Source organism: Esox lucius, chromosome 13 (genome assembly GCF_011004845.1).
Source record: "Esox lucius isolate fEsoLuc1 chromosome 13, fEsoLuc1.pri, whole genome shotgun sequence".
Taxonomy (NCBI): domain Eukaryota; kingdom Metazoa; phylum Chordata; class Actinopteri; order Esociformes; family Esocidae; genus Esox; species Esox lucius.
In genome coordinates this window covers 15267383-15280768 of record NC_047581.1, presented here as the reverse complement: position 1 = coordinate 15280768, position 13386 = coordinate 15267383, and the positions used below count along the sequence as shown (strand labels likewise).

At 43.5% G+C, this 13386-nt stretch overlaps 1 protein-coding gene across 1 annotated transcript in view; it reads right to left on the bottom strand.

Annotated features, from left to right (window-relative positions):
• Positions 1-13386, bottom strand: part of rimbp2 (RIMS binding protein 2) — a 111959-nt gene that overhangs the window by 39194 nt on the left and 59379 nt on the right. The window contains exons 4-7 of the mRNA XM_034296399.1: positions 6606-6695; positions 3033-3155; positions 1567-1671; positions 337-387 (exon numbers count right to left, since the gene is read on the bottom strand). Coding sequence (XP_034152290.1) covers positions 337-387; positions 1567-1671; positions 3033-3155; positions 6606-6695 — 369 coding nt within the window. The remainder of the gene's footprint in view (positions 1-336; positions 388-1566; positions 1672-3032; positions 3156-6605; positions 6696-13386) is intronic.

The window sequence follows — 13386 nt, the reverse complement described above, 5'->3', positions numbered from 1 at the left end:
ATTCACAATAATTCTATAGAAAATAAGCCACATCAAAAGCACTGTCATATTCCTGTTTCCACTGCTAGTTATACAGTTTAAATGGACTTTCAAAATCATAAAATAGTCACATCATGTCATGGTCTTCATGCATGCAACATTCACAAGAGGAGCAGTACATGACCCTGGGCTCACACATCTGACTGGCAGACTGATCCATAGACACACACAAACACACACACACAGTCGCAAGCCAGCCAGCCTCCATTCACCCCCAGTGGCCAGGCTGACGCTCCATTCACCCCCAGTGGCCAGGCTGACACTCCATTCACCCCCAGTGGCCAGGCTGACACTCACCTCTAACAGATGGACGGCACCCTCATGCTCCTTCTTAGCCTCAACCTGAGCCTGTGAAACATAGGAGTCTGAGTTATAATCACCAGGCATAGAGTACCACACCTTTAAACATAGGAGTCTGAGTTATAATCACCAGGCATAGAGTACCACACCTTTAAACATAGGAGTCTGAGTTATAATCACCAGGCATAGAGTACCACACCTTTAAACATAGGAGTCTGAGTTATAATCACCAGGCATACAGTACCACACCTTTAAACATAGGAGTCTGAGTTAGAATCACCAGGCATAGAGTACCACACCTTTAAACATAGGAGTCTGAGTTATAATCACCAGGCATACAGTACCACACCTTTAAACATAGGAGTCTGAGTTATAATCACCAGGCATAGAGTACCACACCTTTAAACATAGGAGTCTGAGTTATAATCACCAGGCATAGAGTACCACACCTTTAAACTTAGGAGTCTGAGTTATAATCACCAGGCATATAGTACCACACCTTTAAACATAGGAGTCTGAGTTATAATCACCAGGCATAGCGTACCACACCTTTAAACATAGGAGTCTGAGTTATAATCACCAGGCATACAGTACCACACCTTTAAACATAGGAGTCTGAGTTAAACCTTTACAACAGTACCACTAAACTGGTGGGAAAACACTCAGAAACACTCAACAACTGGGAAGGTGCTGTATTTGAGTCGGTATAAAGACCATCTATGAGAACAACGGGGTGTAAACCTTTAAAGGTAGAACATATGTAACACCAGTGGTAAAAGAGAAACAGGGAGATGGGGGAGAGGATGAGGTGTTCGTAACACTGTCTATCACACTCTCACCCTCCTGGAATGTTTGACGTCGGCTCCTGTCTTCAGAGGCAGGCCAAACATCAAATCATCCTTTTAGCCCCCAGAACATTTCTATTACGATGGAACGTTGAAGTTTGCGTATGCGACGGCTGTCAAGTGGTCTAGGTCGCTGCCTCCGGAGGACCACGGTGGAGTTGGTTCAAATCCGCCCCACCGCTCATTCGGCTAAAACCCTCTCCTTCTCTCCCTGTCTATATTCAATATTACACTAACTCCCTCTCCTGCTCTCAGAGACAGACAGCTGAGGGAGGGAATTAAGAGGACACGCTGTAACTGTGGAAGTGCTCGACATAAAGCTCTTTAAACTCTGACCCCTTCCCGTGCAGGGCTGCTGGCATGGTTACGCAGTGCGTCTTACCTTCTGCAGAAGGTCAATCTCCTGCTGCTTTGCATTGAGTACAGCCAAGGCCTGCTCATGCTCCAACTCTAGCTGCTGCCTCCGTTCTGCAGCCTCACGCATATGCTGTGGAGAGGACTGCTGTTAGTAGCTAACATCCCAGTGACATCAGGGCACCACCAAGTCTCCAGTCCTCTGTCCACAACCAACAGCCAGCTTATATAGGATACGGAGGACGTCATGCCTCAGTTTAGGCAGATATGATGTCCAAACGTAGGCGATTAATGTCAATGTACATATGGTGCCTCCAAAGGCTGGATCTGAACTTTTCTAAATCCATACTAGAATGTGTGTTTGAACCGGACTTAAGGACGAGGACTGGAGAAGCTTGGCTGTGCATCAAGTAATCACCAATCAACCCGTTTGAAGTTTGCTTCCCCCTTCTGGTAACCGAATACCTACGTTTGAAGGGTCACTACAGAAGAGCTGTCCTCAGCAGTGCTGTGTTCTTAGGATCAATGCAGGATTTTTTTAGTAAGATAAAAAGGGTGAGCAAACTCTGTGTCGTGCTCACTCATCCACGGTCATCCAGAACAACAAAAGAAGCCATTCAAAACAAAGGCTGAAATGCAAAGCCTTCCTCAACCATTGTCAGAGTGCCATCCACAATCTCACTGAGTTCATCTAAGTATGAAAAAGGAAACAGACTTGCCGAGTTGTTACGGTGTAGAAAGGACATTTCATGCGTCCGTTCAACATATGTCCGTCTCTAGGTTATTCCATCAAGCCTGTGTGTGACAACTTCACTATTCGTGGTCCCCAACCCTGTAACTCACACTGCCCTGGTATTGGCCCTTCCCACATTCCCAGAGGCCGCCTTGTCATGCACAACCACATTCCACTGTGTGCCGGACTGCTCCTAGCCAGGTGACTTTCTGTGTCACAGGAAAGCAGCCCAGAGGAGAGCTAGCAGGGTCACTGAGGTGGAGAAAAGCATTCACTATGGGGCTACAGTAGGCTGCTCCCCATACGTATGGACATGACAGTGATACCTGATCAATCTAGCAGGGGAGGGGGTTGGGGAGGGGGGAGGGGGAGTTGTAGGGGGGTGGGTTGTAGGAGGGGGAGGACAGACTGCTCCAAGCCTCCTAGTCTTTCACAGCTCCTGGAAAAGGTTCCTCCCACATTGGCGCTGGAAGGCAACACACAGGTCAGGGATATTAGAGAGTTGACAGGAAGATAGTGGAGGTGGAGGATCAGAGAGAGGAACATAGAGAGGTCGAGGGTCAATAGGTCAGAGAGAGGACATGAGGAGGTGGTTTTAGAGGCTGGAATAAGGTCAGAGAGAGGACATTAAGGGAGGTGATAGCAGAGGCTGGCAAAGGGTCAGTGGGTCAGGCTCTGTAAAAGAACCTGGGCTAGGGGTACTCAAACTCAATAGTCATCCAGTTGACACAAGCCAAAGTCATCTGTAGCCAGTCTCTCACCTTTAGCACCTGCTCTAGGTTCTCCAGTTTGACTTGGAGCTGGGTTTTCTCCCGCAGGGCTAAATCTCTCTCCTGAGTCACAGCACCAAGGGTCTCTTTGAGCTGCTCATACTCTGACTTCACCTGCACACAGAAAAAACACAACACAGAGTAAAACACAACGCAGAGAAAAACACAACACAGAAAAAAACACAACACAGAAATAAACACTATGCAGAGAAAAACACAACACAGAGAAAAACACAACACAGAGTAAAACACCACACAGAGTAAAACAAAACACAGAGTAAAACACAACACAGAGAAAAACAAAACACAAAGAAAAACACAACACACAGTAAAACACAACACAAAGAAAAACACAACACAAAGAAAAACACAATGCAGAGTAAAGCACAGCACAGAGTAAAACACAACACAGAGAAAAACACAACATACAGTAAAACACAACAAACAGTAAAACACAAAACAGCAGAACAAAGTAAAACAACACAGAGTAAAACATAACACAGCAGAACACAGTAAAACATAACACAGAGTAAAAAACAACATAACAGAGCACAGTTAAACACAACACAAAGTAAAACACAACACAGCAGAACACAGTAAAACACAACACAGAGTAAAACAGATCACAGCAGAACAGAGTAAAACACAACACAACAGAACAGAATAAAACAAAACACAGAGGGAACCACAGTGAGACCAAGAGCGTGTTTAAACTACAATTGTCCTCTTTTCTTTTGCTGTGCCAGAGTTATGCAGTAAGGCTCAACACATGTGCACAGTGCTTTGGCCTCCTGTCTAAACTGACTGACTGTGTGGTTTACCTGGTAATTAACATGTCTCTCTCCATTGAACAAGGGCTGTTGCTGGTGAATTTTTGGGGTGCCAGTGACATAATTTATTTTTAGTTGCTTCCTAACTGCAAAAGTATTTTTATCTGACTCTATATACATTAAGCGAAATCGGTTCCTGCTTCATGTTCTGAGACATTATCTTTAGACTTCTGTAGCCACGGGGGGTCTCTTTTAGGAACGTTTAACATGTAACCTAAGGGGTCAGCGTGCAACAATTAAGAGTTTTAGATTTGGCCACAGGTCTTATTCATCTACATAAAACAAATGGAGTGTGAGAACAGTCAAAGCTCTGCTCTGCGGGAGGAGATCATTATCACCAGAGGTCTAAATGGGCAGAGAAGAAGGCTGGCCGGTTGGGATGAACGAGCGCAACAGATAGGCAAACTTTATTACACGTTTCATTTTATTCAAATGAATTATTATATTATTATGACTACTACTTTGTTAGTCAGGGACTTCATCTTCTGATACACAGGCCCCTTCAGATGTGGCCTTCATACCTTAGAAAATCTGTGGCTCAACTGGCTAATAAACAACCAATCTCCCAGCACTGTACACCCTCCCCCATACATCCCGTACAACGCTGTGGACACAAGCAACCACAGCTACCAGATTTGAAGGTGTAGTCTTTCTTCTTCGGTGAGGCCATCGGCTTTCTAGGCCAGGTTTTTGTGAGTTCACACCGCCAGAGCCCAAGTCTCAATTTGAAGCACCGCCTGGCAGTACTGATGACAAAAAACTTTACTTAGTAAAATCCTTTGAACAAGGCCAACTTTGATTGGAAATGATTCCATATGCGCTGTGCAGATGACAAGCTGTTATCCTCTTCCTCTCTGCTTGACTGAACCCAAATGTGCAGGTGATGTGTTAAGAGATGTCCGGGCAAATACCTGCCCATGTACCATACTCTTATATCTATCCAGTTTTAAATCTGACAGATGGATGGCTTGTTTGAAAGTCCAGTGTTCTGATAAAAAAACAAAAAAAACAGCATCCCCCCGGTCATATCCTGTCCCTTCACATCCTGTCCCTTCACATTTGCCAATCAAATCCTCCAGAAAACTGCATTTGTGTTGATACTGAGGACGTTCATTCCCTAGCGTGTTCTGTTGACCTCCCCAGTCTTAGTGTTATCTGTGGGGCAGTAGGAAAGGCCTGTGAGGTGTGAGGGGCCAGCTGGAAGGTGATGATGTTCTAACAGAAGCGGAGACTCAGGGCTGTAACCCCGATACAAATGAGGCAGAAGACTCAGGGCTGTAACCCCGATACAAATGAGGCAGGAGAAACTAGCAGCTCCATCATCAGCACTGCGCTTAACACCAGTAAGGCCAACTGAGTAATTTTGACCAAAGATTTATTCAATTTCAGTTGAAATATTTCTGCCAAGTTAGTATATTTAATATGTTTGTTGTTAGAATTTCAATTTCGATTTTCAAATTGTATTTATCTAGAGCACATTTAAAAGGACAAGTTATTATTCATTTCCTGGGTACCAAAAATTAATCTTCATAAATTTTCCCACGGTAAAATTGCCAGTATAACATTTGGATTTCTATGTAGGATCTGGAAAATACTTACAATTGCCAAACAACCTCAAAGAGCTAATTTCAAAATATAATATTCCCCTATAATAACTACTGTTTTCCAAGAGCATGTGTGTTATTTTAAATATACTATTTTTGTGTAATGACAATCAAGACCTTCATAAACACATTCAAATCACAAAATTTTCTATAGGATGTATGAACATTCTCAACATGTTATTCTGTAGACTTATAATGTACCAATCTACATAAAGCACTTCATAATGACATAGAGAAAACAGGTTTTTAGAAACGTAGAAAAACTGAAATATCTCGACCATTTGCATTGACGTCCCATATTCAGCTTAGATGAATCCTGTTTCCTTCAATCATCATTGAGATAACTCTAGAATTTGATTGGAATACACCTGTGACCAATTCAACTGATGAGACATGATTTAAAAAGGCGCAAAACTGTTTATATAGGGTCCCAGAATTCACAGTCTATGCAGAGCAAAAACCAAGCAAAGAAGTCCAAGGAAATATGCGTAGACCTCAAAGATAGATTTGTGTCAAGGCATAAAACATTGAATATTTCTCAGGAACAAACTGTTCAGTTCTCCATCTAATCTCACAGAACTTGAGAGGATCTAAAAGGAAGAATGGGAGAAAATGCCAGAATCCAGGTTAGCAAATCTGGTAGAGGCATATCCAAGACCCAAAGCTGTGATCACTGCCAAATGCACTTCTACAAAGTACCAAATAAATAGTCTGACTACATATGTTCATGAGATATAACTGTACTGTATTTTCTTTATAAACTGGCACACATTTCTAAAATGTGTTGTTGCTTTTTTATTGTGCTGTGTTTTTTGTAGATCTATGGCACAAAAAGATTACATTAAATTACTTCTATAATGCAACAAATGTGAAGGAAGTGAAGCGGTGTAAATACTTCCTGAAGGCCCTGTATGTCGAATAGAAAATTACTTCCATGAGGCCTTGCAGAAAAACACTTGTGAAGACAAAAGAAGAGGGGCCCAAGACCACCACGTTTACTGACAAACACCTGATAATGTAACCCGGTTCACAGGACTCACCAGTGGAGAATTAAAAAGGAGTGGATGTCTGATCAGAGAAGGACCTCCCTATGGAATCACTATAGCAGCACACTACGGTACTGTACCTACCTGCTCATATTGGACGGCTTTCTGGCTACCGTTGAACAAGTGGAGACTCAAGTGCTTTTTCTCCTGGAGAACATCTTGAAGCTCATCGTCCTGAAGGGAGAGACCAGGGAGAACAGCGTTTAGACCACAGATGAGTGGAGCTCCTGACTATGCCAGTAGAGTACAGTGGACCAGGGCTGGTTTGGCAATTAACAGCAGATGTGTTGCAGCCATATCTTCTGCATTATTCCTCCATGGGTCATGATTGCTCATCTGTCCTGCAAAGCCTGACGCAGATATGAAGAGGCCTGCATCAAACAACTAAACATACACATGATAGCACACATAAACACATAAACACACGCACCAAATTGTACCGCAGTTTCTTAGATGTAGTTGATGGGAAGAGAAACAGCTGGGAAAAATTGCACATTCAACTAAGTAATAACAAAGTAAATCCAGTGACACTGAATGCAAATACAATGTGCACGTTTAAACCCCCTCAACAAACCCTTGACATTCCTCCCCGCCTTCCCTGTCACCAAGTGTGTTGGGGGGGATTCAAAAGCATCCCTATATTGCAGAGCCGTGAGGCGTGCCGCAGATGCAATTTGGAGTGTCAACTGGAAAGCTTCACTCCGTTGTGATGTGAATCTCACTTTACTACAGCAGCGGGCAAAGGCAGCAGCGTTGTGCCAGAAACTAAGGAGACTTTACCGCCCATGCATCATAGACTTACTGTAAGTCCAGTGTGTCATTTAATGGCTACCGACACTTCATGTGTTGCCATCTTCTGATGTTTTACTTATGAAGGTCAGACATGCCCATGTATAGAGGACATCTGTAAAGACACACACACGCACACATAGAAAAAACACTGCTGTTTCAAACAGCATCTGGTCACTCGAGTCCATTCGGATCTATCCAGTAAAAGCACATGCTTGCATTCTCGTCTCTTGTCATACATCGATTCATTGGACCGAGCGCTGAACTAGGTTGGAAGGATATGGGTCCAGGCGGATGAAGTGATACCAACAGAGACCAATGGAAAACAAACCCAGATGTACCCCTGAACCAATAACGGATACTGTATATTGCTCACGTGAGATCCCACATCCATACAAAATAAAAATAAAATTATCCAGGCCATATGTTTTAGATTAAAGGATATTATTTCTATGCACACAGCAGCTTCTACTCCATGAATGCAGTATACCACTTTACTCCATAATATATCTCTAGTGACGGCTTCCAGCATACCTGAACTCGCCGATCAAAGTTAAAACCAATCTGCATAACAATACAGGATTGGATAGATCTCGATGCGCCAACAGTAACTTCTGAACTAGGCAGAACTGCCATATATATTTAAGTAAGTTGGAATGTCTTTTTGAGCATTTCCAACAAGAGTTGTGGTTTTTAAATAAAATAGACTTTGCACCCTAATACATTAAGGGCAAACAACTATACACATCAAAGTAAAATGTACCAGCAGTGGCAGGTATGGTTGAGCAAAGTACCCAAATAGAGGCTGTCAGTGAAAGGAGTATTGGCAGAAATTGATCTCATCTTTAAATGTGAACTTGGCACAACAAGAAACCTCATATATATATATATATATATATATATATATATATATATATATATATATATATATATATACAGCTTTGTAAAAAATTAAAAGACCACTGTACCTTTTCCAAAAAAGTTGAAAAGGAAGGTTTTGAGTGAGGAACAGAAGGGTTAAAATTAAGAGACCACTGCAAATTGAATGCTTCTGTTCCTCATATTTTCCAAAGCTGTATATATATATATATATATATATATATATATATATATATATATATATATATATATATAGTATATCATGTACTTATCTTCATTGAAATATGTACAATATTGTGTAAAAATATCTCAAAATAAAAAATGTATTGCCACCAGTCCTCTAAAAACAGGCCAAGCGGCAAGATTTTGAGGGAATTTAAAGTATTTAAAAACATCGGATCAAATTTCTCTTTCATGTCTGGACAGATGTATTTGAGCTGTCATCAAATAAACGTTCAGATTTTGCAGTACATTTCCTGGAGGTTATTTTCTTAAATGTCAAGGCTTTCGAACACACAAATAAAGGTGTTGAATTATTTAAGTAAAACCAGACACCTGCATTTTAATGTGGAAATCATCCATTTCTTTGGTTTATATTTCCTACGTTTTGCTTTTACGGTGTATGTGTTGGACCAGATAGAGATTACAATTGACCTTCCTGGTTTCTGCGGTTGTGTCTGGATCTGTTCTGGGTGGTTAATTAGAACAATGCAGAGGAATAGACTCTCTCTGTCTGTCTTTCCACCTTTGCCGCCAACCAGGCACCACTGACCTTTCTGAGAACACAGTGTTCTATCCCTTTGTTTTCATTCAGATGAATGTTCACTCTTTATCAGCTCACATATAGAGAACAATTCACGCATCAGCAGGCAGAAATGTAAACTGCAAGTGATTAATTACAACATCGGAAGAGAACAAGGAATGAATGAGGCAGTACAAAAGAGCATATGAGATTGTATTGAAATATGATTAGTGGTTATATTTCGATATATAATGTGACTGCGGTGTTCCTATATACTGTAAATGCAGAATGTGATGGCAGGGGTTGTATTTACAGTGTTTGTAGATTGTATGAGCCAGAGATAAATACTGTGGTGGAATTGGTAAGGCTAAGGGGACTGTCCTCATGGGCTTTTCCATGCTTTATTCCACATCAGTGGTCAGGGCAGCAGTAAAATATACCCTTTCCCCAGGAACTAGTGGAAGTTCCAGATGGCCCTGTGACTTCACACTGTCACCAAAGTCTAATATCCAGTACAACATTAAGGGTTTTCTTTTGTCTGAAAATGTGTGTTATTTTATTTTCTCAGCCTTTTGTGTTTTTGGGGACCTCGCATGTGGAGGGGCAAATTGGCTCAGCACTGTCAAAGAACTCCTTCTGGTTAGTCAAGTACCTGACTAACCAGGTACTTGACTAACAACTGTGGTTGTTGGCCGATAAATAGGTGCTGACCAGAACTTTCTGGTTGAGCTAGCAGTGTGATTAGCAACGATAAAACAAACATTTCTCAGAAGGACAAGTGAGGCTAGCATTGTCTGAGTAGTGCACTAAAATGACCCCTAGCTCTGCTTCTACAGTCTACAGTAAAGGACAAACAGACCGACACTAATGCCTGCCCCCTCTCTCCTCACATAGTGTTTTCTAACTGCTTGCCTCTGGTCCTTTTTCTGTGTCTGCCTGGCTGTGTTTCTCTCTCAGATCAGCCTGTGAGGAGAGGAGTGCTCCAGTTTCTGTGAGGGCTAGCCGGCCTGCCTGTCGGCCTGCCTGTCTGCCTGTCTGCCTGCCTGTCTGTCTGTCTGTCTGTCTGTCTGCCTGCCAAATCGATTCTGCTCTGGGTAATTCCTGGGGACTGAAGAGGTTGGCAGTGGGGATGGACAGGATGGGACAAAACAGGGAGCAGTGGAGGGCTGATGTGCTCTGAGGAGGGAACATGACAGAAACACATAGAGCAGACAGCCTTAATGGAGTGTTGAGGACGAGCACAAAGTCAGTGGGGGGACTTGGGGCAGACAAAGTCAGTGGAGGGCCTTGGGGCTGACAAAGTCTGTGGAGGGCCTTGGGGCTGACAAAGTCAGTGGAGGGCGTTGGGGCAGACAAAGTCAGTGGGGGGCCTTGGGGCAGACAAAGTCAGTGGAGGGCCTTGGGGCAGACAAAGTCAGTGGAGGGCCTTGGGGCTGACAAAGTCAGTGGAGGGCGTTGGGGCAGACAAAGTCAGTGGGGGGCCTTGGGGCAGACAAAGTCAGTGGAGGGCCTTGGGGCAGACAAAGTCAGAGGAGGGCCTTGGGGCAGACAAAGTCAGAGGAGGGCCTTGGGGCAGACAAAGTCAGAGGAGGGCCTTGGGGCAGACAAAGTCAGTTGAGGGCCTTGGGGCAGACAAAGTCAGTGGAGGGCCTTGGGGCAGACAAAGTCAGAGGAGGGCCTTGGGGCAGACAAAGTCAGTGGAGGGCCTTGGGGCAGTGAGCAGTGAATAATGGTCTAGCTGTTCTCTTAATTTGTTCCAGAGCTGTACATTATTCAGTAAATATTATCTAGACAGGCTGGCATGAATCACCTGGCAATGACAAAATGATACATTCAATTATTATCGAATATGATTAACAAATGCCACACACTAAAATTGTCTTGCAATTAAAATAAAATTAGACAAGGCTATATAATAACGAGCGAACCATTACTCATATATGCATACATGAAGAAGCAACCTTCACAACCAAATGCTTCAGGTTGCTTGCTGAAATCATACCCATGGTTAAATAGAATGGGATTGGGGAGTGTTTCCTGTTGAGGACCAATACCTGTTCATTACCTTTACAGGACAGATTAACTACAATAGAACCATTAAAAAAGTTTTCTACAGAAAAACAAGGAACAAGGAGGACTATGAAAACAGGTCAACAAAAGTTCTCCCACAGAAAGCTCCTCTACAGTTCTGAGTTCCAAATGTTCGCTCACGTGACTGCTGTCGTCAGTTGAAATCAGACGTGTGGTCAGTTGTACGTGACAACATACGGAATAATTCTTACTATGAGAATTATCTTGATAACAAAGACAGCGCACATCCTCTGCGACTGACTCAACTACAAACATGTAGCATAATGAGAAGAGAATATTCCATAGTCCTAACACATACTGACCTCTTGATAATAGTCTCTTTAGAGCCGGCAGAGGGCCCATATAATATGACAGTGCTGGACGCTGGGGCTGAAAGGGTCAACTAGAGGAGTAATTAGCTACTGTAGATCCATCAAGGCCCTCCTGCGGTTCTGATAGGGAAACCCCCACCACCACCACACAGATGCTATTAGCTGTGCTGCTCAGCTCTTCTCCTCCAGTAATAGCCAGGATGGATGGGGACATCACGTCATTTATGTTAAAGCAAAAAAAGAAAACATATCTACAATTGACAGCTTATTCCACCCCCCACCCCCTAAAAAATTACTACTATTACCTAATAGATGTTACACACGCAGGAGGAATTGATCCAAATTAATGTTAAAGTTTATTCATCATTACACATTAAAAACAGCGTTATCGGGTTAATGAAATGCTAGGTTTCCAAAAACTTCCTCAACAGTAAGTAATACAATACAAGAAAATAAGATTACAAAATAATATGTAAGAAGAAATGTAAACAAAAGAGTAATTCAGTAGATAAGAGGTAATAGTGTCTTACACTAGCTGCAAGCAACGCTAAGCAGGTTTCAGCATACAGCTGCTGATGTTATTCCCTCTAGTGCAATGGTACATTATGAAATAATGAATAATGAATGATGGATGATGACAGAGGACGAGGAATAGATGGAAAGATATAGAGGGAAGGAGAGAAATAGGCAGAGAGTGTGACAGCAGGAGGGAGATAGTGTGAAAGACAGGGGACAGGAGGGGGATGGTGTGAAAGACAAGGGACAGGAGGGGGATGGTGTGAAAGAGAGGGGACATGAGGGGGATGGTGTGAAAGAGAGGGGACAGGAGGGGGACAGTGTGAAAGACAGGGGGCAGGAGGGAGACAGTGTGAAAGACAGGGGACAGGAGGGGGACAGTGTGAAAGAGAGGGGACAGGAGGGAGACCGTGTGAAAGACAGGGGACAGGAGGGAGACAGTGTGAAAGACAGGGGACAGGAGGGGGACAGTGTGAAAGACAGGGGACAGGAGGGGGACAGTGTGAAAGACGGGACAGGAGAGAGACGGTGTGAAAGACAGGGGACAGGAGGGGGACAGTGTGAAAGACAGGGGACAGGAGGGAGACAGTGTGAAAGACGGGACAGGAGGGAGACGGTGTGAAAGACAGGGGACAGGAGGGAGACGGTGTGAAAGACAGAGGACAGGAGGGAGACGGTGTGCGTGTGTGTGACAGAAAGAGAGGGTGTGAGTGAGAAATAGATATTTAGAGAGACACCGTTTTGAATACGACCCGCAAAAGCTCCTGTTATCCATCCTGATGAAATACAGTTTGAAAATGTCAAGGTAAGGTAAGCACAAAGGGAGAAAAAGCCCTTCTTTAAAAGGCCTTCCAGAGCAGTCAGAGTGGTTTACTCTCTCAGCACTGGCTGCTTTCTACCCCCCCCCCCCCCCCTCCACCACCAACCCCCCCGCCCCCACCCAGACCCTTTGTTTAGAGGCCAGCCAGAAGGCACACTGACAGTTCTGCTACTTTCTGAGAAACATTCCTGGGGTGCAGTAGCAGCACATGGGAGCAGAGGGCTTGTGTGACACACCGTTGACCTCCTTCTGTGAACAACCATGGCATCTGTAGGGTCTACATCAGTGCCAACATAACCAGGGCCACAGGACACATATTACTTGCCACAGCAAGTACAGTGTATGTCTACCACGTCTTTCAGCGTGTAGAATACATCAAACGCGGAGATTGCCATCTGCAGAGGAACATAAACACAAATGCATATATACTATACTACAGGTCGACCAGCGATTATTATGAGGGGTGCAGAAAAGCTGTTATCCAATTACTCAATAGATCATTTTTTTACAATAACTTTTGAATATTTTTGTGGGCTTGACAACAGAATCGGTCTATTCTGACAGGCATAACAAATTCAGAGGATGCTGCATTTGTTTCATGTCCACAACACAGGTCATCTCTGTCTGGACACGTGAGATGGAGGGCAGCATGAATGGGTGCTCTAATGCATGAAGACTGTCCAACATAACTAGTAGCAGTGGTTTACAAAGGGGAAG